Source organism: Phoca vitulina, unplaced genomic scaffold (assembly GCF_004348235.1).
Source record: "Phoca vitulina isolate PV1807 unplaced genomic scaffold, GSC_HSeal_1.0 scaffold10, whole genome shotgun sequence".
Taxonomy (NCBI): Eukaryota; Metazoa; Chordata; class Mammalia; order Carnivora; family Phocidae; genus Phoca; species Phoca vitulina.
Window position 1 is genome coordinate 21581343 of NW_022589713.1, and position 25076 is coordinate 21606418.

The following is a 25076-nucleotide window of genomic DNA, read 5'->3' on the forward strand; positions in this document are numbered from 1 at the left end:
TGACACTGCTTTGGGGTTCACCCAAATCCCTTCTGAGTCCATGAAGCTCATCAAGGACAATGTTGGACACACAGGGCTGCTGCCAAGGACTCTCAGAGGTCAAGGGGGTCCTGGGCTTTCCCAGGAAAATAAGAAGAAAATGAAGAAATGCCCACACATGGCTACACAAGCCATCAGGCACTCTAAATGTTTAGATTAATTGAGAATAAATTAACACTATAAAACTACTATGAATATATATGTGCTGGTCCCAGGAGACTAACAGGATTCATTAAAAATACTAATTTTACTGCACTATAGATATTTTAGCTTTGTAAAAGAACACATTTTAAATCATGGGATTCCGTATAAAATCTTCAATATTGTCAGGGAATGAGTATGACTGATGATATAATCTCCTTTAAAGATGATGGCAATGGGCCAAGCCTGAGGGCCTTCCAGACTTCAAGGCCTGGGCTCTTAGACATTCCTAGCACCCACCTAGACATTGCAGAAGCCCACTGAAGGAGGGAGCTCCCCCTTACCTGGGTCTTCTCTGTGCCCCGCTGGGCCACAATGGCTTCCTGGTTGGATGGATGGAGAACCTCACTTGCAAAGTAAACAGGTACCTGTGCCCTCCCCACCCCAAACACCATCTCCCAGGCTGGGCTGGGCCCACGCCTGGCTGCCTTGCTCCACCTGAGGAACTAGTCGGGGACGCCAAGGCTATAGTGCAAGGCCATGCCTAGCCTCAAAAGCTCCAGATATGCTCCTTGTATCTGAAAAATTATTTACTGTGGTGATGTGCGATGTCTTTTTAAGAGAACAGATGGCACCTCCAATTAGAATGCTTTAAAAGGAAACCCTAATGAGATTATAAAAGCCAACAAATTGACTTTTTCATACAGTACCTCCCTGGCACACAATAAATCAAATATATAATGAGGCTCAATAAAATAATAGGTTTATTTACACTCGTTTTGCCTACTATTTTGTTGCAGCCCAGCCTGGCCTCTGGGTCCCTAATCAAGGGCTTGCCCCTGCAGGCCAGGACCAGGGGCTGGAAAATCCATCCACGAGCTGTTCTGGGGCCTGACCACACAGACAAGTGTGGCTTTGATTTGGCAATTTCTGGTCTGCCCCTAGTGTTCTATATCTGGGGGCATAAGAGCACAGAACCATGGAAAGGGTGTGGGGACACATTCAGGCAAGTCTAGCACTCATCCCCACTCTGGACAAGGTGGGGAGATTTTAGTGGGGCCACACGGGGCAAGGAAGGTGTGCTTACCCCTACAGGTAAGTGGACCATAGATGGGAGAGAAAAGCCTGTGAGGTGTGATTTTCATGAGGTGAACTTGGGGTATGGGCAGGCGGAGCAGAATGAGGGTCTGCAATGGGCAGACTGAAAGCTTTGGGACATTGCTATTTATTCCAGGAATTGGTCCTATTGGTTCAAGTGCATCAGGTTAGATGGCTGGAAGATAAAGCTTGAGAGATGGATGGGAGAGGTGCTGTATAGCCAGGAAGACAGCTCACATCGGCATTCTGAGTACTTGGTTATTGGCCTACCACCCGTGTAGGTGACCTTAGGCAGGACTGGATGGATTTACCGGGTGTGTCTGCTGAAGTGGGAATCTGGGGGCCCAGACTTCTATTTGCATGATTAATCTTGCAGAGGCAGCCCGGGCAGCAAGACAGAGTTCATGGCATAAGCGAACGGGAATGGTTTTAGGAGGGAAGCTGTGAGACCCTGGGTATATGCTTTGGCACTCGTGGAGACTAGTCTTCCGTATGAACATCCAGGCAGCAGTGATTCAGCTTCGGAAGAAGCACATTAAACAATGCTTCACATGCTCACAGAGACCCACAGGGGAACCTCAGAAATCAGTGGGGATGATACCGCCACAGGAAGACAGGGACTCCAGCCAGTCAGGAGAAATGGAATAATTTCTGTTCATATCAAGCACCAGAGAGGAAGGTCTGGGGAAAATCCGTTTACAAGAGGATGAGCTTTTCCTCGGTTCAAATCTATAAACATTGATCGATTTCAGAACCTTGACCTAGAAGACACTCATTCCTCTTCTTTCCCCAGCAAAGGTTACATACACTGCAAGGCCAGAATTAAGAAATTCTTCTATTCAGAGCTGAGTCATTTTTTCTGTCCATCAAACTGCAAGTGTGTATGAAACATTCCCTCTGTGTCCTTCTATCCTGGGGGTGGGAGGAAGGGATTTGGTTCAAAGAGGTGAAGGGAAGTCTAGGGAGTCAGGCAACAGCATCTAATGCAGAAGAAAGTTGTAGCATAACTAGAGGCTGACCTGGAACACTGACTTCCAAATACGATGAGAATACTAAAAAAAAAAAAAAAATCATCCCTGTTTCAGGGCTACAACACTTAGGAGAGTGGGAACAAGTTCTCTAAGGCACTGTGCAGGAAGAGTTAGTGCTTTTTATCTCCCCATGATTGTGGGGAAGAAGAGTGGGACAAAATTCTCCCCTCTTCTCTCCCTGACTCCCGCCCAGGGAATGGAGTTGCCCCCATCCACTTTTGGCAAGATGACTGCCCTTCCCTCCACAACAGAGAATGGGAGAGTGGTGAAGCTGATGCATTAGCCCCAGACCCTAGAACTTCTGCCTCAGATATGCATGCTGTGGCCAGAACTCTGGTCTTATCATTTGGCAGGGGCAAAGGTGCTGCACTCTACTGGGCACTGGAAGGGCACTGGAATTATTACAAAATAATTGAGCAATTAATAAAATTATTAGACTTTGAGAAGAGCCTGGACACTGAGATACAGGAAGTGCAGTGAAGATAGAGAATACTGTCAGCTGTCAGGACCAAGGGGGCTTCTTGGAGGAGGTGATTAGGAATTGTTGCAATAGCCTAGTGGATCTTGATTTTGCATTCAAGACCTCTCAAGGCTGTCATTTTTAACATCTGGTGGGCAGAAGTTGTCTTGTTTCAGTGGGAGGAACACTCTCCCATTTTTTAAAAGATTTTATTTATTTATTTGACAGAGAGAGCACAAACTGGGGGAGGAGCAGAGGGAGAGGGGAAAGCAAGCTCCCCAGTGAGCAGGGAGCCCGATGCAGGGCTCGATCCCAGGACCCTGGGATCACGACCTGAGCCAAAGGCAGATGCCCAATCAACTGAGCCACCCAGGCGCCCCAACACTTTCCCATTTGAGAGGAGGAGGTAAGAAAGAACACAGTAATCTTGACCTCGTGCTATTAAGCAGAAGGGCTCTGCGTGCCCTGCCCAGGAGCTGTCCGCTTCAGCACCACAATCAGCATTGCTGCTTTGTACTGCAACCTCGTGTTTTAGTCTCCCCTGCCCCACAACTTGCACTCTCAGGGAACCAAACTCCACAGCCCAGAGTCCTTACTAGACACTTACTAGTGCATGCCACTTCTGGGGGGTCAAAATCCGCTCGGTAATAGCCGGTCCGACAGGTACAGATGGGAGATGCCTCTGAAGGGGATCTGCTGTTGGAGGGGCAGTGGGAGCACCCCTCAGCTTCCTGGCTGGCCTTGAACATCCCGGCGGGGCAGGCTGGAACACAAAGAGACCATCTGAGAATTAATGGAAGAGTGGCAATCAGAATCCCTTCCTTGGATATAGAAAATGAAAGATCCTGCCCCCTTGAAAAGGACATTGAGATACCTCCTTGCACAAAGTGAGCATTTCAGATTGAGGAAACCCCTATTTAATACTTCCAATTCTTTAAACATCCTTAGTGAAATATACCTTCCACGGTACCAATGGCCTCTCTCACTTGAACAATATGAATAATGATTCCTCCCTTTCAGGTGTGTCGAGAGATTTAATTGAGAAAATGAATCTAATGTGTGGCTCAGTGTCTGGGACATAAGTGCTTTATAAATGGTTATTCCCTCCCTCTTCCACCTGGTTAACAGCCAGGGCCTTACCCGGAACCACTCATTGAAAAAAAAAATCTCTCCTAATATCCTCAGATGGGGAGGGTTCCTGGCTTATAATATGGACGGGATGCATGGTTCTTAAATGTCATGTTGCAACGCACATGAGGGTCACCATAAGCTGTGTTAACAAGCACTTGTTATGAATGATGGTAAAGAACTGAAATTCATGAGTGATTCTTTAAAAAGAAATTAAAGTGATTTCAAGGTTACTGGCTTAACAACATCATTCTCCCTTAATTGCATTTTGAAATGCTTCGGGGGGTGTGGCAAAAGAAAAAAAAAAGAAAGAAAGAAAAGAAAGGATGGCTTTGCAGGTAGTGTACCAGGGAATGTGTCATGCACTTGGTGTTGTCTATCATGTATATGGCAGTGGAGAAGGTTGGGAATGCCTTGGACAGCCCAATGCCCACTAGAGGTAGCCTCAGACATGAGGCATATTTTCTTAGTTCTCTGTGTGGTCAGCCTATGAGGAGCCATGCCCCAAAAAGTCTAGCTTCAGGCCATCCCTCAGGCTTTCACCATGCTTCATCTACAGAGACCTTCTACTCCAGACACTTTCACCATGCTTCATCTACAGAGACCTTCTACTCCAGACATCTGGTGTCCTCCTTGCAGATTCCTCAAAAGACTGCTCCTGCCCGTCCTACTTCTCTGAGGCCCTTCCTCACCATCACAGCTCTGGACTCTTTTTGTCCCTGGGAAATCTGCTCTGACTCAGCCTCCTTGGAGACAGAGTAAAACTTACTGCATGGTTAACTTATTTGACTTTTCATTAATTCATTCAACAAACACTTATTGTGACTCTTCTGAGAATCTGACCCAGAGAATTTAGAGAACAAAACCTGCCCTCAAGGAGCTCTTGATCTAGTGTAGTCATACAATTATAATACAATGCGATTGTTGCTGTAACAGAAGTACCATTATAATGGCTTCTACTTACACAAAGCTCATCTTGTCAAATATATTGTTCCCTCCGGAAAGTATAGAATATTCTTTAATAATAGCAGTAGCCACCATCTGTTAAACATTCTTGTTAAGTGCCTTGCATGCATTACTCTATGGGGTAGCTGTTATTATATCTATTTTGCTAATGAACAAATTGGGACACCAAAAGGTTAAAAAAGTTGCCCAGAATCACACAGTGGGAGAAATGATAGTGATGATATACATATAAACTATTTGAAAAATACCCACAGCTTTTCTACTGAGACAAGGAAGGACTATTTCCTGTGCTGGGAAAGTTTTCTCAGCCCTTTGCTCACTTGAAGTGAAGTACAGAGTTTCAGTTACTCTGGAAATGCCCTGGGGCAGGAGCTCATCTCTGATGCGAGGTAATTTCTGAAATGGAATGCTCTGGGATGGCATAACCCAAGAGTGTTCCATGGAGTCCATGTTCTTTGGGTTGTTAATGCCTGTCACTTACAAAAGTATTCTGTGGCCAGATATTTTGAAAATGTGTATTGAAAAAGTTAATCAAATTTTTTATTACAGAATTTCTCAGAACTTCCAAAAAATGGAATATAGAATGCTGTTTTCTCACCAAGACGCCCAATTTTGTAGAGCATCGCCTGAGATTCAAGTTCCATGAACACACTAGCATAAATGTTGTCTAGATGATCCAATAAGGTTCTTAAAGATCTCTGGTTGTAACCTACGTAAAAAGGGGCCACTTGCTGACCCACCTCAGCACATTCAAAAGAAACTTCTCAGCAGAAAGAAAAAATTACATTTTTACTAAAGACTCAACAAATAAAATATCAGTGGTGTCCCTGAGTGGCAAACCCAAAGTAGTCTAGAATCTGGCTTACTGATCTGTCTTTCCAAGCCCACTCAGTAAAGTCTCTCCCTTTCTTTCTCCTCTTCCCTTTCTTCTTTCCACATCTCTTCCTTGTCTCCCATGAGAAGCATTGGACCTTTTCCATTACAAACCATCCAGCGATGCTGGGCCATTCAATTCTGGAGCTGAAGAACACAGAGAAATCCCAGACCCGTGCTGCCCAAACACAGCAGAAGCCCTTTCCCTGGAGAATGGGGGAGGAGAGAGTGGTGAATCACATGCATTCATTGGGTCCTCTGTCACACTGTAATTTCCTTAATGTATCAGTCCAAGAGGAACAAGGTGTTTCACTTTCTTTCCAGCATTTAAGAGCCTACTTGCTTTACATTTAATAAGTTAACAGCATAAACAATCATCCTGATATCCACAAGTAGCAGAGGATTTAGGAAGTGACTTCCTTTGAGATTTCTGATGGGGGAAGTTTAGAACTGTGTCCCCTGAAGTCTCTAGATGCTACAGAGTCCCCAAGGAGAGGAAATGAAGGAAAAAGCAGGTCCACGCTGAACTTCAGGGAAAGAAGGTCAAAGGTTGGGGAGAGAGGTCCCAGGAGGGGTTGTGACTCCATGCTTTCCAGGACAGTGAACACTGGACAGTGATCAGATAGTCCTGGGTCCCATTCCTGGCTCTGCTGGTTCCTAGTTGGGTGATCACTGGAAAGTTATGTAATGCCTCAGAGCCTCAACCTGCTCATCTGTAAAAAGGGTCTATAGAAAAGAAACACACACTTCTCACAATTCCCACAGGCCATTAGAATTTAATAAACTCAAATATGAAAATGTACCTAGCATTAATAAATGTTAAATAATGCTAATTTCTCTCTACTTCTGCTTACCCACTCCCTGTTGAAAAACAACTTTTCTTTGCAGGAACTTTCAGAATTCAGGGTCAGAATAGAAGTTTAGAGTCCCAAAGCAGGCATATCAATCTTGGAACCAAGTGAAGAATGTGTTTCTGCAAGGATTATTTCTGTTTTGTATAACGGTGAATAATTGTATCTGTAAAATATATTTTACGTTTAATTATAAAATGAATGAATCTCCTTAATAATCAGATGCCATAAGTTAACATTTTAATAAAACCTGTGTCTAGGCATCCCCTAATTTATAAAGAAGCAACATTTCTAGGTTCAGTTATTAAACTTTTAGATTGTAACTTGTAAGCACACTTGAGCTATATTTTCTCATAGAATTAATGCTTTAAATAATGGTTAAAGTGCCAGGCTAGCCCACAAAGCCTTTTTAACTCATCTTGTATCAGACACCACTAATAAGGAATAGAAGTTAACAACATTGTTATTTTACTAGAAATTTAACATAGAAAAATAAATAAGAAAATTAGGCTGCCCCTTGAGAAAATGCAGCTTTAATTAGAGGTGATACATGGAGCTTCTGGGGAGATTGTAACAAAGAGTATTTAGGCCAAGGGAAGCAAAAGCAAGCCCAGATAAGTCACGGGAGTAGGTAAAGCCGCTGGGAGTAACACAGTGAAGAATGGCAGGCACTCTGACAGCCTGTAGCCAGCATATTTGCCTAAAAGCTCTACAGTTTCACAAAAGTAATAATACCGTGATCGACTAACCAAGCACATCGCCACACTTTCAAGTCATTTCGAGGTAGATAACACAGTTCTTAGCTTTAGTATCATTAAAGCAAAACTCAGGGTTTTTATATCTCTTGATAGAAAAGTATGGTCAGCACTCTCACTACAGCTATGAATGAACCCCTCATTCAACAAACGTTTACCGAAGAAGATCTGCCTGGAGCCAGGCACCTTGCTTAGGAGGCCAGAGCAGAGGGCAGGAGGTGGGGGGTGGGCGTTGGGAAGCACCCTTCCAGGTGGGGGAGGCAGACAATGGAAATGAAAGCGGATTCCCGCAGGGCATGATCTGTGTGATCCTTGTGTATACACAGGCTGGGAGCAGGGGCGGGGGCCGGTGATCGGCTGGTCAGGCGGGATGTGCATCATGACAAGGATCCGGAATTATGAGATGAGGACCATGAGCAGCACTTTCTTGTGGCAACTAGGAGGCAAGTCTCAGGAGAGGCAAAGACAAAGCAAGAAGGGAAGAGGCGGAAGGACAGGAGAGGCAGGAAGGGAAATGAGGTCAGAGAGTGCCCAGCCCAGCCGGGATGTCAGGATCTCAGCTGGAAGTGTCTCATTTCTACTCCAGGAGGTGGGTGGGAAGAGAAGAGCTGCCTGCGCCTGGCTGTGTATTGGCACAAGACCTTTGTCAGTGAGAAACCTGTAAGCAGGAGGGCCGTACAGTTCTGTCCCCCACAGAGCCCAGAGCGCTTTGTTTCTGTAAGAAAAGGGGGTTTGCTTCCCTCCATTGCAAGTGATCACAGTTCAGACAGGTGACAAATGGAGGTTTTGGGTGGCACCTCCCCACACAGGCCTCTTTCCCCACCCCCAACCCTGGCAGAGAGGAAGAGACAGGACCCGAGTTCCAGGTCCCCAATCATGCGCATATTTACCATTGCCCAGGCAAAACACACAGCCTTTATCTCCCCTTTCAAGTGACAAGAGACCGGTACACGTGACCTCTAGCTGATATCTGAAGGTCACCTTGAAACGCCCACCCAACTTCTCAGAGCCTCAACCATGTAACAAATGACCTGGTGCTTACAATGCTCTGGAGAACCCCCCTCCCCTCCCGCCCCTGCGTGCAGGCTTCCAGGGACACTAAATCCATCACCTACAGTACTATTACTTTATAAAGAAACAGATTAAGTGTCTCATAAACAGTGCAGTGATTGAGATAATGGAAAACGCCTCTCGTCCCCATCTGCAGCATCAGGTTATGAAGCATTTCCAAGCAGCCAGGAAAAGGAAATTAATAGAAGCAAGAGGGAATAACCACTTTTATGCAATTTCCTCAGGAGATAGTGGACCATCTAATCTTTATTGGGGCCCTTTAACCTGTCACTCAGCACTCACCGGAGCCTCTTTAGCTCTCATGATTTTTCCCCGATATCCAAGGAAGATAAAATGAAAACCTCCAAACATTATTTTATAATTTTCGTACGTGGAGGGCGCTCATTGCCTCTGCCCCTCCCCCATCCAGTGAAGCCTCAAAAAACATTTTTATGCAGCAGAAATGTGAGAGAGCTTAACTATTCCCGGTGTCTGGTCCAAGGGGTCACAGCTACTCTGCAGGAAGGAAATCTCTCCTTGCATTTTAAATGTGATTCTTCCCTCCACTGCCGCCTTCTGTCCTTGCTTTCTTTTTAATAATCTGATTACTTCTCCTGATCTAATTTTTTTCCCTGAATGAGTTTGCAAAGGTTCATGCCAATGAATATTCATCCCCTGCTTAAGAACCCGGTGCCTTTTTTCTCAAAGGCAGGTGCAGCTCAGCAGCTGGCTCAGGAGGTCTGCCCGCCTCGAGGGGCGACAGTGAGCTGGGCCAGGCACTCACTCCTGGTCAGGAAGAGAGGCTCAGAGCCCTTAGCTGAGCTCTCTGCTCCCAAAACATCCCCTTCATCTCCACACTCTGCTCCCGCTCTGTAAGAAAAGCAGAAGAGCCCTCCCCTCTCCCCGTGGGCAGCTGCTGAGCACTACGGGATGGGCGTGGTGGTGGCAGGTGGGGAGGGACACAGTGGTTCCTGTAGTACATCGCATAGTTCTGCACACAGCTCTTCCCAGAGGTCTTGTGGCCCCACGTGGAGCCTGGTATTTGGACTCATCCCTGTGACCGACTGTCTCCAACACCTTCACGTTGTTGGTGGCCGACACCATGGGTGACTGACTTTGGAACTCCAGGCATGAAGCTCCATGGAAGGGAGGTGGCCCTGGAGCCCTGTGCTGAGACTCCCCTGTCCACTCTTAACCAGCAGTCTTTGCTTCTCCCAGAAATGGATCTCCCTGAACAACCCCAGGACATCCCAGTGGGAGCTCAGCTGAGCAGGGCAGGTCAGAGTAGGCTGTTTACTGAGAAAACCCCTACAGCAGCAGTGGAGGTGCCCCGGGCCAGAGGTCTCAAGGAGAGTGAAGGGGAGCTAGGAAGGCTGCCTGCAGAAGGTAGACATGCAGAGGCCTTGAAGGATAGGTAACAGCTGATGCAGAAATGGGAGGGTGGGGCAAAGAGAAAAGAATGTGCCAAGACAGAAAGAGCAGGGCTCTGGCTTGCCTAGGGAAACTTTGGGTGATCCTTTGGGTGGTTCAGGAACACAAAGCATTTAAAGGGGCCATGCAGGAGGCGGGCTGGGGGCACTTTCACTTCTCTGCCGACCTGCACAAATGAAGCCAAATGGGTCTGCAGTTTCTGCCTCCCTGGGCCAGATGCCAGCTGTAATGGCCTGTGCAGAGGGGATACTTAGCTGTGTCACACACTTGTATCACTCTTGGTGACACTTGCTGAAATTGATGAATGCTACGGGCACCACGACACAGACAAGACTGTAACTTCCCATGCTATTAAGCTGCTCAGACGGCAGCAGCAGCAGCGAGCCTAGAATGCATCAATCAGCATGGAAGTTGGTAAAAAGGTGGGGTGGGGACGGAGGCCTTTGCCTTGGTGGAATGGGAATGGGAAGATCACAGAACAAGACTGAAGGATGACAAACAGAAGAGCAGCGTCCCAAGGGTGAGGGGCCGGCACTTAGGTCCTTATCAGTGATGGCAGCCAGGCACAGTGCAGCCAAGGCCAGGACCAGACGTGGGAGGCCATTTGGGCCTCAGAACTTCATCCTACAGTCTCAGCGCAAGGTCAGTGTGGCTAGAGAATGGGGTAGCCACAGGGCAAACCCAGGTGTTTCCTGATGATCTAGGCCAGTGATTCTCCACCTGTGGTTTCCAGGCCAACGGCAGCAGCATCCCCTGGGAACTTGCAGAAATGCAGAGTCTCAGACCCCAGTCCAGACCTACTGAACCAGAAAGTCTAGGGTGGGGCTCAGCAATGTGAGCGTTAGCAAGCCCTCCAGGAGACTCTGATGCAGTTCCATGCTGAGACCCACCACTCTAGACCACCTGGTAGAGTAAAAACATCATGGCCTTGAGGTCTGAGAAAATGGCCACTTAACTGGTTGTGTGATCTTAAGCAAGTTATTTAACCCTCTGAATCTCAGCCCCCTCCTCTGTAAAACAGGATCCTAGGGTAACTTCCTTCTCATGGCTTTGTGAAGATCCGTGTAATGTACACAAATTTTCTGGAATGTAGCATCTCCTCAGTAAATAGCAGATGGATGTTTTCTGTGAGAAGCCACACTGAATTCAAAGTATTTAAGTTGACCACTTACCATGGAGCTGTGCTGGGCACCAGGCTACACCAAGAGAATAAACACACCAAGGTCCCTCCCTGATGGAGTTGACATCTAGGTGGAGGAAGGCAAACTCTAAACTAGAAATTCCAATGGTGGGTGTCAGTGTGGGGAGGCCAGAGCAGGAACCTAACCCCATCTGGGATGGTCTCAGGCAAGTAGCATCCAAGACATGAAGAAGAAATTCGAGCCATACAGATTGGCAGAGGTAAAATGGGTTAGTGAGGGGAGACAGAGAACCCTCCACATGGAGAGAGCAGCATGTACAAAGACCCAGGAGCAGGAATGTGGCTCAATCCACAAACTGAGAGCAGTGTTTCCGTGGCTAGGCAGAGGACACACGTGGGATGGGCAGGGGTCAGGTGGCAAGGAAGAGGCTGTCTGGAGAGGGAACCTGAGTTCATGTCATCAAGCCTCTGGGCCCTATTATCATTATTAGGTCCATGGAAGACACTGATGGGTCTAAAACTGGGGAGAAAGACAATTAGGTTTTTGTTTCTGAAAGATCACACTGGCTGCTGGGAAGAGAAAGGACGGGAGGGGTGGGGACAGTTAGGGGGAGACACAGGAGCCCAGAAAGAGTGATAATTATCAGGGTAGTGGGAACAGAGAAGAGTAGAGGGATTCAAGAGTCTTTTAGAAGAGGAGGACCTGGTGACTCACTGGGATCACTCATTCATTCAGCAGATACGCACTGAATCCCTACTGGTGCCAGAAAGCCCACCCTCCACATTTCATTCACTTGAGTTGGACATTTTCCTCTTTCTAGAGTTCTCTTTTAAACATCCAGTGCCCTGGCCATGTATCTCCTGTCTATGACTTTGAGGTGGTTGGGAATGACATTAGGGAGGAGCCCAGAGCAGGGAAGGCAGGGTGAGGGCTCACTCCAAAACCAGAACTGGTTTGGCTTCTCTGGGAGCTGGTTGTGACTCCTCCCCAAGTATGTGACTGCTCCCCAAGTCTGTCTGTCCTCTAACTGCCAGCCTGCAAACAGGGCTCAAGCAGCCCCTGCACCACGGAGGGGATGCATCAGTCAGTCTTCAGACTCAGGAATCCTCAGCCAGAAGAGCCTCCGGGACTTGGTGATGGGACAGGGAGGGGCTGCTAGCTGGAGACCCAGCCTTGCATCTACTTCATTTCTCTGGACCCTGAAGGTGCAGCACTACCTGAGCCCCTCCTCTACAGGCCACCTGGACAGCCAGTAGCTGCTCAAAGTGCCTGGTTGCTTCCTAAAGCCTTAGCCCAACAGAGCCTTTTCCTTTGATATGTGAGTCTCATTCATTCCACACAATGCATCTGGGGACACTTTCCTTGTGCCCTTAGTTAGAGATGGGAGTCACTTTCCTCACATCAGGGAGAGAACAGGGTTATTGTTGAGGAGTGGGGGCAGATGTGCAGGGGATTAGAGGTGGGAGGCAGCCTGGAGGAACCCCCAGTCCAGAGGCAGCAAATGTCCAAATGGGGATGGAATTCTCAAAGTGTTGGGCTCCAAGGGCAGGAGGAGAGTCAATGTCATAGCCAGGTGGTGAAAGAGGTGGGTGAGCCAGTGCTGGGGGCCGAGGCGGGGTGGGGAGTGGGGGGGGTCTATCCTTTAGAAAAGAGCAGAAGCACCCTGCCAGCGGCCAGGATAGATTTCTTTAAGGGAACATAGCCTCCCCATTTCCCTCTCTATCCCCAGGGAGACACTTCACAGGGCCCCAGGGACCCAATGAACAGGAAGGTGAGGGTCAACTCACTTCGGCCACTCCAAGGGGCCCCAAGGTCGTCTCTCCTGATTGGGCCCATTGGGCCACCAGGGCTGCCAGGCCTAGGTTTCCACTTTTACACCAGGGGGGGTGAGCAGGGAATCCCCAGATGTCCCCTCCCCAGGCCCTGTCTCCATCCGCGTCACAGCTTGGCTGCCAAAGTTCTAAAAACACCATCAATCTGGTAGCTCTGGGCAGCAGGCTAGGGGGACATATGCCTGCAGTCAGGCGGCTTCCCACATTTTCCGACTGAAGTGTTTACCCTTTGAGAAAAACCTATTTTTAAGTACTTCCCCTGACAGAGACCTTGATGGATTCCCTTAAAAAAATAATTTATAACCAAGTTCTTAAGATAAACGAAGGTGACTCCTCACTGTGTTTCTCTAGGCCGGACAATGATGAGAAGCCATGCAGGGCTCCTCACTCTTTCCTGCGGGCCAGGGGCACGGGCTGGCACCTGCACACACTCAGATGGCTGCGGCTGGTGAGTCATCACACCCAGAAAAATAGCACTGCTTTCCTCTGTTCTCTCTGCTTTTCACAGAGTGAATACAGAAAAAAAAAAAAAAGAAAAGAAAAGAAAAGAAAAAAGAGAGAAAGAAAGGAAAAAAAACCCAACCGTGTTCAGATGCATCACACAAATATCATTTCCCCTCCAAAACCTGACAAAGCAAATAGTACTCTTCTTTCAGGGAAAGCATGTTACTGTTTTTCCCTTTCCAAGTCTCCTCAGCCCGGGGCTTCGGTGAGTCCACTAATCACAGGTAGCCAGAGCGGGGAAAGACCTTGGAAATACCCTATAACACGTTTAGCCAGCACGGCCACAGTCACCACCTCCCGGCCGCCCGTGGCCGACTTCGCTAACCAATCGCGGCTCTCACGCCCACTCCACCCAGACCAGAGCTCCGAATCTTTAACACAATGCCCCAGGCAGCTGCTCCCCATGGATCAAAGATGGCACATCCCATACCTATGATGGGGAAACTAAGGCCCAGGGAAGGCAGTGAATGACTTGGCTAAAGGTGCACGGTCAGCTGGGGAGGCAGATCAAGCCACGGCGTCTGCTCCACCTGCCCACGTGGCCCACTCATCAGAATGAGCTTGCTGCCGCTCTGCGGGTCTCACCCCTATCCCTGCCCCCACCGCCCTCGACTCCTTCTCCTTCTCATCTGTGAGGTCAGCCCCACAGCACAGCCTCCTCTCTGGCTGGGATGCCAGGGCACCTCATTATTCTCTCTGTGTGCATCCGGGGAAGAGCGGCATTATGTTTAAGTAAGTGTAGCTAAGAGGTGCCGCATCTCAAGAGAAGGTCAAGTGCTGCATATGTATAATATAAGATTAAGATTTTCCCCTTCTGTGGTGTACTTGATAAAATAATTTTGCCGTGACCTTTACAGAAACCCAGGAGTAGAAATGGGCGCAGCGGAATTTCCAGCTTCTCCCCAGGTCACAAAGTCATAAACACATAAATCTGTAACGATATTACACACCATTCAAGTGGGACAAGTGAGCCAAATAAATGATTTTTATTTTACGGTAATGATGGAGCAAAAAAACTTTGAGGCTGAAATGCTCAAGCTGTATTACCTGAGCTGTTTGACAGATAAAAGGCAGGAGTCCTTCCTCCACACAGCCTTGGCCTTGCCTGTCAGCCAGAGAGTGGGGCCTGGGCCTCCCGGCAGAAGGTCAGAGAAAGGTGGCCTGTCCAAGGTCACAGAGGAATCACAGATGGGTCTAACCGGCCCTGCCACACCCCTGCCAGGAAGGCTTGTTCCGCCCCATCTCAGCACCTCAATTGAGGGACGGTGGAAGGAGCCCTTTGCGAGTCACAGAGGCGACTCTGGAAAAGTGAAACGACCATACGTAATACAATCAATACTGAAATAATAAGGTTATGCTCATCCCCGAAGATTCTCCAAGTAGGAGTGAAGGTGACAACACACAACAGCTGTGTGACATTTATCCAAAGGGCTGAAGGCAGACAAATTTGGCAGAATCTATTTTGTCTGTCTCATGGCTTTTGCTCCGGAACCTCACCAAATCTGCAGTAGCTTCTGAATGGAGAAACGGGGTTCACGGGTTCTAGAACAGGGATGATGCCCTCCTCCTGAGCAGCTGAGCAGGGCCCGCACCAGGAGACTGGGAGCAGCCCTGTGGCTGCCACAATCGCAGTGGCTGGGAGAGGGCCCCTGCTGCAGGGGGGAGGCAGGAGAGCATGGGATCGTTGTGTTCTCCAGAGTGACCATTTATTCCCAGGTGCTGAGAGGTAATTTCCAGAATGCTCTGTGTCCTCCCTATTTGCAGTTCTTGGATGAACATTAGCATTACGAACTGCCTTCAGGTTTGTCAGTTAAACATGATTAAGGGAGAAGCTTGCAGCAAAGATCAGAGGGGTGTTAAGGGTGCACTTAGCACTTAGATCTCAATGTGCACTTATGGGAAGAGCCATTCAACTGAAGGCCCCCCATCAGGGAGGGCCAAGGGAAGGAGCAGCAGGTGTGGACCAAGGGGGGTCGGGGGGAGGAGTGGGGGCAAGTGGGGGCAGGTCCTGCTGAACAACTTGGTAAAGGCCTTCCCCAAAGGGAGCAAGCCGAAGGGATGACAAGAGCCTAGCTGGACAGGAGCCCACTACCCTGGTTGCCTCCACTGTAACGAAAGGGGCCTGCTCTTCCCTTGCCCACCCTCCACCCCCAGGCCTCTGGGTCAGGCCAGTAAAGCTCTTTTGTTAAATGAGAGACTAGCATGTCCTGCAGAGCACAGGATAGGGTGGGTTGTTGGGCCAGCTCACTCCCACCCTCTGCACCTTTCAAAGGTGAGGTCTGTGGGCTGGCAAGCTGACTACCACCCTGCTGAAATTGGTTAAAAGGTGTGTTGATTTTAATAACAATAATGTTGTTAATAATAATAACCAGTATTTATTTATTTATCTATTTATTTATCTATTTATTTATTTTTAGAGAGAGAGAGAGCTTGCATGAGTACACGTGAGCAGGGGGGAGGGGCAGAGGGTGAGGGACAGAGAGAATCTCAAGCAGATACCACAGCGAGTGCGGAGCCGGACACAGGGCTCGATCCCATGACCCTGAGATCATGACCTGAGCCGAAATCAAGAGTCGGATGCTCGACTGACTGAGCCACCCAGATGCCCCAATAACCATTATATAAATAAGCACTTTTCGTGGGCCAGGTGCTCAGCATGACCTCATTTTATACTCATAACAGCCCTAAGAGACACATGCTACAATTATTCCCATTTTGCACATTCAGAAACTGAGGTTCAAAGTAAGGTCCACAGCTTGTCTGAGGTCCCTCAGTCAGTGGTGAAGCCAGGAATCGAACCCAGGCTGCCTGACTGACTCCAGAGACTTGAGAGCTCATTGGTTGGAGTGTTTCACAATCCAGTAAATTTCCTTGGAACCAGAAAAAGCTAGTGTGTATCACGTTAAATCTAAATTTCAACATCACTCACGGAGACGAGAGTACCACTTCGGAGTTACGGGCAACACTACTTATAGCCATAGGAACTGAGTTCTGTCAGCTTTTTGAGTTCTGGTTTCCTCATCCATAAAACGCAGTAACAATAGTCCTAGTCTCCCCGTTTCACTAGCAATGACATGGCTCCGAGAAGTAAAACAGCTCGTGATTTTCACGGCTACTCCATGGCACAGGCAGGATTCAAAAGTAGGTCTGCCCCGCTTCAAAGCTGATGTCCTTTGCAGTTATTTACTAAGGTGGGTTATTCATGGGGCGGGGGGGGGGGGGGGGGCACTCTGTATTTATGGTCATGTGCGCTGAGGTCCCAGAACACATTCAAATGCACACAAGTCCAGATGAGAAGCTTGGGAAAGGGACAAGGGGATTTCGTTTCTGCTTACTGAAGGCACCTTGCCCTCCTTTCCTTACTTCCAAAGGGAGGGGAGAAAAAAAGCACAAAAAACTACGGGCTATGTCATATGCTGGCTCTGAGACCTCTGAGTCCCTGCCTGCCTGCATTCCTGACCAGGTGTAAAAAGGTGATGTATGGATGTGGTCACTGGGTATTCTACAGAGGCCAGCTCTGAAAGGCAGATTCATCTTCCCAGTGGCTTCCGGTGAGCAGAGGGAAATGAAAAGGCTGTAAATGGTGGGTTGGCTGCTTTTTCTGGAGGATGCTTGGGCAGCTCAGCAGCAGCTTGTGGGTAAGTGGTCACTGACCCTAACTGCTCCTACCTCGAGTGCGTGCCAGTTTCTGAGTCGATAAGGTGTTGACGTGCCATATGGGCACCTTTAATTATTATTATAGTGCAAATATGCTAAAGGAGCCTATCGCCTTTATGCTCACTTCCCAGATAACTTCAGGGTGGGGTATGGGGACAGAAGTAGCCCGCCTGCTGTCCATCAGCATTAGGGGCCATGGAACAGTGAGTGCCAAGGAAACCCCATGCAATATAATCTGGATTTCATCATCATCAGGCTAATAATCATTATAATCCTATGAAACTTCATTACTGAATTCCCCCTTTACCATTTCCACAAGTAACGCTCATTTGTTAATAACCAGGATAAAGGTCCATAAAACAATATTGCTCCCATGTAACACGTCTTTCTCCTCGCTTTCAATAAGAATCCAGAATTTCATCAGAGGAATGTAAGCGCTTCACCAAGATGTGTCAATTATTTCAAGATGACAGGTATTCGATTCCCAAATTCATCAGTGGGGGCTGGAAATGTATTGGTTCATCAAGCAAAGCACATTTCTGGAAGCGCTCTCACCATTTGGGAATCAAATAATAATTGCAATACCAACACCTTGACTTTCTAATGGAATTTTTCAAGGAGCTAAAGCATTTTGACACATTACCCCACCAACCCACTCTCAGATTCATCTTCTTTGTAGGCTTCCGAAATAGCCAAAGTACTGGTTTTATTTCTCCCATTTTGCAGAGGAAGAAACTCAGAATCTCAACTCTGAAACTGAGTGACTGCCATAAACAAAGCATGTTGGGGGCAAAGAAAATATATGCAGCAGCTCTTTCACCCTGGGACCCCAATTGCTTCACTACACGGCTTTGTAACATCGCTCCCTGGATCCAGGCCCTGGCCTGGCCATTACAGATACAGAGCAGAGTACGCTCGAGTCCCTATTCTCAAGGAACGCAAAGTCTGATGGAGGAACCAAATGCTAACTATAATTATAAAATAGCATGAGTAAAGTGAAAAGAGAAGCATGTATAGGAGTGGGGAGAAAAGAGGCAGTCCCCTCTCTATGTTAGTTGGGAGAGAGGGAAGGCCCCTTGGAGGAGAGGATGGCTGACCTGGTTTGTGAAGCATGAATAAGAGTTTACTAGGTAGATAAAATGAAGGGAGACATTCCAGTTAAAGGAAATGGCATGTGCAAAGGCATGGTGGTAGGAAAGAGTCAAGGATGTTAAGAAGTTTGGTAGCATCCTTATTGCATGCCCATTACCCACCTAGTGAAGCAGAAGACTTTGTTTTCATGGGGAGAGATAGCAGATGTCCCAAATAGGCTGAAATTAGTCTTAGAAGGGGCCATAATGTTAACCTGAGTCTCGAAGTAAGTAGGAATCACAGGCATCTATCAGGAACACCACACTCAACCCCCCCTAGTGCATCTCTCCTGATGAGTGCCCACCACTTCCTCACTCTCCCAGGTAATCCTGCTTGCCCTCTTCCTTCTGGCCTCTCAGAGGTAAGCGGAGAACTTCTTGGGCCTGGCTGATTCTGGATGGTGGGCTATGGATAGCTCAGCCTTGGCTGGGGCTGCCCAGACCTCTTAACCCTGAGATGGATGGATACCCTCCTAATGCCCGGAGTGTGCCTGTCTGCATTCTCTGGGACCTCTTTTGTCGAGAGCAAGACAACAGAAGTGCAAAGGGACCCTTCTGTGAAAGGGGAGTTATTAACAGGTGTGAGGGACCAAATGTTTGTGTTCCCTTCCCCAAATTCATGTTGAAGCCCTAATCCCCAAATCCCCAACATGATGGTATTTGGAGGTGGCACCTTTGCAGGTCATAAGGGTAGAGCCCCCATGATGGGATTAATGCCTTATAAAAAAAAGAAAGATACAGGATAGATCTCCCCCCACCCTCCACCCCGAGTGCAAGCACCAAAGAAAGGGCACGTGAGGATTTCAGAAGACACCCGTCTGCAAACCTGGACTCGGCCTCTCATCAGACACCGAATCAGACACTAGCACCTCGACCTTGGACCTCCCAGCCTTGAGAACTGTGAGAAATCCATGTCTGCTGTTTAAGCCCCCCAGTCTGTGGTAGTCTGTTATAGCAGCCCGAGCTCTTCTTTCTTCTCTCCAAGACCCCGGCCTTTCCTCCAGGTGCATGCTGATTTCCTTCCCCCATGGAGGCCTCCTCTCTGCTCTGAATCAGAGCTGCACTTCAGTCCTTCCTGGGCAGGGCCCTGTGTGGATTTATGATTTAATTTGTGTGTATGGCACTAAGAAATGATTTCTGGGCTGGTCACTTAAGAAATGATTAAAGACCATCATTTCAAACCCACAGCACTCCCTGGGGGAAGGCAAGCAGTTCGAGACAGAAGGAGGTGTCGGTAATAACGCTGAGATGGACATGTGGTGGGGGACGCCAGTCACGGCAGGGGGGAGGGGTGGCGGCAGAGACAGGCAGGGAGGGACGGCCTGGATGCCTCGCAGCTGCAGCTGAAGGATGAGTGTGTGCTCAGGGTACTGGATGACACCCCCAGGACAAGGTGAGCCACCCCCATCAGACATGTGGGATGCTATCTCTGTCCAGGCAAGCAGATGCCATCCAAGGCAGCCACAGGAAAAGCCAGGCCCGGTGTCCCTTCCTCAGCATCTTTACAGTCTCAGAGCAGTAAACCTGGGCCGGAAGGTGGCTGGGTATGAAGAGAGAAAACAACTCATAAAGGCCTCCATCCTCCACAAGCTTCCCGTACGCTGACACAGACCGGAAACCCTCATGCAGGAGCTCTAAATCATCCCTGACGTCTCTTCCAAGCAAACAGCCAAATGTCACATGGTACCAGTTTATGAGGTATGGCTATAAAGTTCTGAGACCAGGTAATGAGCTTGGGAAGACACACTCAGCTCCCCTCCAGGAATTCTTCAAAGTCAGAGATGTTCTCGGTACCTTGTGTGTTAATCCACTGACTCGGGCACCAGAAGACACAGCTCTGAGCCCCGGACGCTCCTGCTCAAGGCTGCATATTCCACCTGTGGCCCCAGAATGTCACAGGAGGTGGCAACCAAGCAGCAAAACTCACCCTGAGTTTTGACTCCTCATCTGGGTTCCAAAATCAGTTCCTAAAGCCTTGCTCCCTGTGAAGTCCTAGGCAAGTACTGCTGTAGCTTTTCTGAGCCGCACTGGGCTTGTCTGGGAAAGGGGGACGTGGGGAGTTCCCCGCCTTTGCCTTTGCTGTTGATTGGTGAACACATACGAGGCTTGATTTTACTGTGAATTACAGCTTCCAAAGCTGCTAACCTGAGCCTCTCGAACATCCATCATGATAAATGATACTTTGATTTTTATAAGCTCCTTTTATTCTGAATAGAAAAATAACTGCAAGAGCACATTCTCATTTATGTTTTACAACACCTCTCAGCAGAAGGGACAGAGACAGCAAGGCCCCTGGGAAGGAAGAGCTGAACCTCAGGCCGACTCCGCAGGTAATGGGTGTGAGGCCCCTCTCGGGACCACACTGACCCTTCGGAGAAATGAATGGTTCAACTGGATTCATTGATCCGCCTATCCCTTTAACACATGCTCGCTCTCACGCCATCCATCCATCACTCAGCTGCACCACACACACCTTTAGTAAGCAAGGGCCTGTACGATCCAAAGGCAAGCAAGGAGCAGTCCGTGCCATAGGCAGCTCACACCCTGATCTGGAAGACCTCCCCCAGGTCTGAGAGGTTGATCCAGCCGTGAGGACCTTCCTTTCTGGGCTGAGCCCATGGGTCAGAGGGGGCACCTAGAAATTAAAGGCCGTGCTCACCCAGCATGTTGAAGGCAAGGTGGAGACTCAGCTCATCTGGATTCAGGCCTCCTAGAGAGATTTTCCCATTAGTCTGCAGGGCTTCTCCATCAATAATGATACCAACCGTAATGAAGATAAATATTTTGCAATGAACTGTCGCTTTTTCACATGGGGAAAAGCTATTCAAATTAAAGGCACTTTGTCCGCTCTCTCTTGCTCACTCGCTCTCTCTCCCTCTCTCTCCCCCTCTCTTTCCCCTTTACTTTTATTTCATTTTCTTGGCATATCTCTGAGCTAAGAAAAAAATCTATTCCTGAAAAGGGAGAGGAAGGAACCATATCCAGCAAAGATTTTACTCTCTGCGTAGATTAACTATTTCACAGTTCTGCCACCACAAACACGACTCTGTGTGAGGGCCATTGTTACCTGCTCCTGGGAAGTGAGGGGGCCTTAGGATGGGACTGGAGACCCATGGACACCAGGGCCTCAAGGACTGCCTCAGGCTTCCTGGAAAGCCAGGGGATGGGGCAAGAGGCACCAATAATGTGAGCGATTCATTTGGCCTTTATTATCATTATTTCTAATGTCTAGGCTTTTATTAACTTGACCCACGTAGCACTCACTCTCGCCTACCACACACAATTAAAAGCTCTGGTTAGAGAAACGGGAGGCTCACCACCTCCCATCTGCCACCCCCTCCCAAACCCGCCACCATGAACTCAGGAGAAGCTTCTCCTGTGACAGAGAGGAACCCCACCCCACCCCGCTCCCTCTCACTCCCAGCCCCATTTCACGCCTCTTCTGCTGGGATCCGAGCCTTGCCCTAATTATTTCATCCCCTCTTCTGTGTTTTCAATCTCTGTGGACAGCCCACAAGCCAGTGTCCCATAACCTGTTGCTTCCCTAACCCTCCTTCCCCTCCCCCGCATCCAACAGTCACCACATCCTGCTGTCTCTACCTTCCGAGCTATCTGTTGTCAAATCCCCTCATGTCTGTCCCCACCTCAGCGCAGGCCCTTGTCTTGTCACCACCTGCCTGATTTCCTCAACTTCTGCTGGCCTCCTCTGCATACCTGCCAGAGAAATCTTCCAGAAACAGGGATCTGATGGTGCCACCCTCCTGTCTAACACCTCCCCTGCTTTGGCAAAGAAGCCCTGTGCCTGAGCGTGGCTTTTCCACAGCCCCTCGGGATCGATGGCCCCGCTCCCTTGCAGCCTCTCGCTGCCCCTGCCCACCATGGCTGGCAGCTGCCTGAGAACCTCCCACCCACGTGTCAGAACTGCCCTCCTCTGCACCAGTCCCAGAATCCCAGATGCCTTCACGGCAGAACTGCCCCCCCTGCCCCCCGGCTACGGCTGGCTGTCTACCTGCCTGCCTCCCCCACCACGCTGCTCCCAGGTCCCTGTGTACCTTTGCCTGCCCGTACATAAACAGCACTCACATACTGATGGAAAATGAGCAAAAAAGTGGGTATAGGCCAGACAAACTTTTAAGAGCTCAGACTTTTTTTTTTTTTTTACTTTTCCCTACTATATGACTGTGGATGACCTTCTAAGATGTTGCTAACAAGGATCCCATGCTCTGGATGCCTTTCTCACCTATCTCTGCCCCTGAAATGTGCCCATCCCCTACGCCTGACCTCACATTCCACCCTAGCCAGGACTGTGTCTCTCACTTCCTGATTGGCATGAGTGTCTCCTCCCAGAATGCCCCTCTGAGCACCACTTGCATCCTGTCTTCCCCACCAGCTCTGTCTGTCTTGTATTATAGCAACAGGATATGGAGTCACGGAGTCCACAGATAGACCAACCTCTCCAAGCCTCAGGCTCCCCATCTGTGTATTAGGAATAATCATAGCTCCTGTTACCATAATAATAGCATATAATGCTAGTACGTAATAATAAGAGTACTAACCTGCACTGTTGGAGATTAACCATGATAACCTATGTAAAATTATTTGTAGACTAAGCAGCCAAAAGATTGAGCTCGTTACTCTCTTCCTCACCACCAGCGCCACTACCATCATCGTCCTTTCTTACTAACCCATATGTTTCTGAGAGCACAGGCTCTCTCCAGGTCATGTTTGTACCCTTCTGTGTCCGAGGTCCTGCCCAACAATCGTAAGATTGTCCTATATCCCCATTGGCTCTATGACTCTGCTGTCTGTCCATGGTGAGCCTGTAGTCCTCCCTCTGAGGCCCTGGCTTCCCCAGGCTCTTCTCGTGGCCCTGATCCAGTTTCAGGGGCAGCGCAGGATTTCCTGTAACTCTGAGTCCCACCTACCCTACCAATCACCCATGCCGGGGAGGGACTGCATTTAATGCCTCCCAGCCTGGATCTCCTGCTGAGATCTTCCCATTCCTGCCACTGCTCCATCTGCCTCACAGACAGGTACCCAGGCCTCAGCTTCTCCTTTCCCTTCCTCCCCCATGAGCCATGCAGCTCTGAGCTCTCTGCCCACAAGAAAATGGTGGTGTCGTCCTGATGCGGTTCCTGCCTCTGCACTCGTGAGCACGGTCTTTAGGATCTTAAAAGGGTCAGATCCCCACCTCCACGGATTATCTGTTGGAAAATCAGCCCCCACCACCTTTTATGCTTCGTTCAGTCTCACAGGGGCTGGCAGCAGGGGAAGGACATTTCCCAGAATGCTGGCCTGTGGGTCTGGATCAGAGCTCGCCAACGAGAGGGAAAAGCGACAGCAGCTGGGATGTGGCTCTCTGGAAGGGTGGGGAGCAGCCTGTGGGTTTGGGCGCATGTGACATTTTGCAGCGACCTGCAGCTGCTTCCTCTGCTCCTGCCTCAGTGCTAGAAGTAGCTGTGATCATGGTCAACAGCATCTTCTGGTTACAGACTCCCTGAAGTTGGTGGCCAACCTGAGAGGACTCGGTGGCCTAGTCTGACCTCTGTCTCCCCCGCTCTTTCAAGAGTTTTTCATTCCTTCATCAAATCTGATTCTACTTGAAATCACCTGCCATATTTCATTGTCAGCTCCCTTTCTCCTCTCGGCGCACAGCTTTTTACTAAAATAGGTTAAAATTAATGCTTCCCAAAGACCTCCTTTTATGCCACACATTCTAAGAACGTGTGAGGAGCATACTCAAAGGTACAGGAATTTGAAATTCCTCAAAGACTTTGTGAGCTTCGCTGATGGCAGAGAGAGGGTAAGGTGGAACCGTAGGCTGGACAGCTCCTTTTCCCCACCTGATTCTCCTCACTTCTCTAGTGGGAGATGGGATGGAAATTTGGAATGGAAGATGTCTGTCTGAACCAGAAGAGGTTGGGTGAGAAAGGAATCGACACTGAATACACAGTGGTTACATGCCAGGGGCTGCACTAGAGCTTAACAAATTATATAACTATATCGCTGAATTCTTAAAACAACACAATAACTATCCGCAGTGATAATCACGGCAAATTGCCACTGTGGACGAGGACTTGCTCTGGGTGAATATTGTGCTAAGGACTTAGCTATGTTGTCGTGTTCGATTCTCCCACCAGCCTACGAAGTCAGTGCTGTCACTACACCTTTAAATAAATGTGGAAACCAAGGTACAGCGGGGTTAAGTGGCTCATCCCAAGCCCTACAGCTAGCTGTATGTGAAAGCATCAAACTCCAACCCAGGTCTACATTGCTCCGGAGCCTGATGGAAGCTGAGACCAGGTAGGGGTTGAAGCCTCTGATCATGACCTCCAGCCACCTCACTGGCACTCAAATCCTAAAGATGCCAAGTTGTCCCGCTGCCAGCAAGTGCTTTTGTGTCCTTCTCACATGTGCTGCCCTCCCCCCACCCCAGGATCACACTCTCCTCGTGCTGTCCCAACGTGGTCCTCCGAAGGTTCTGCCTTTGCCCCACCCCGAGTGTCCCCAGGGGTAATTCCATTAAAGCAATTTACCCCTTCTTGAAAAGAAAGCTTCGCTTTCTCCCTAAACCATTTCCTTTAGAAAGAATCTGACTAATCTGGCTTTGGGGCAGGTCGTTCCCGATCGTGTCTCCTCCTGCCCTGTCTGCCTTCTGCCCCTTCTGAATGGCATCTGGCTCAGAGCCACTCCACCCACTCTGGGAACCTCCCCCTGAAGACAAGACGTCCCCCAACTCAGAGCATCATGCCTGGACCAGGATTAGCAGTAATAACACCTCTCCTCCAAGCCACCTCTCCCCCCACCCTCCCTTTCCCAACATTGCAAGTAAACCCCCCACCCAGGAGGATGGGGTAAGCCAGGGATGTGGAGATGCCACAGTGAATGTGCCAAGGGGGCACTGTGCCTATCTCCACCAGCCCCCCAAAACTACCCCAAATAAACAGGCTTTCTGCTAAAACAGTGTGTGTGCTTCACAGATAGAGAT

The 25076-nt window shown here is 48.9% G+C and overlaps 1 protein-coding gene across 1 annotated transcript in view; it reads right to left on the reverse strand.

Annotated features, from left to right (window-relative positions):
- The window catches only part of EPHB1 (EPH receptor B1), a 414361-nt gene that overhangs the window by 134398 nt on the left and 254887 nt on the right, over positions 1-25076 (reverse strand). Inside the window, exon 4 of the mRNA XM_032408651.1 lies at positions 3377-3532. Coding sequence (XP_032264542.1) covers positions 3377-3532 — 156 coding nt within the window. The remainder of the gene's footprint in view (positions 1-3376; positions 3533-25076) is intronic.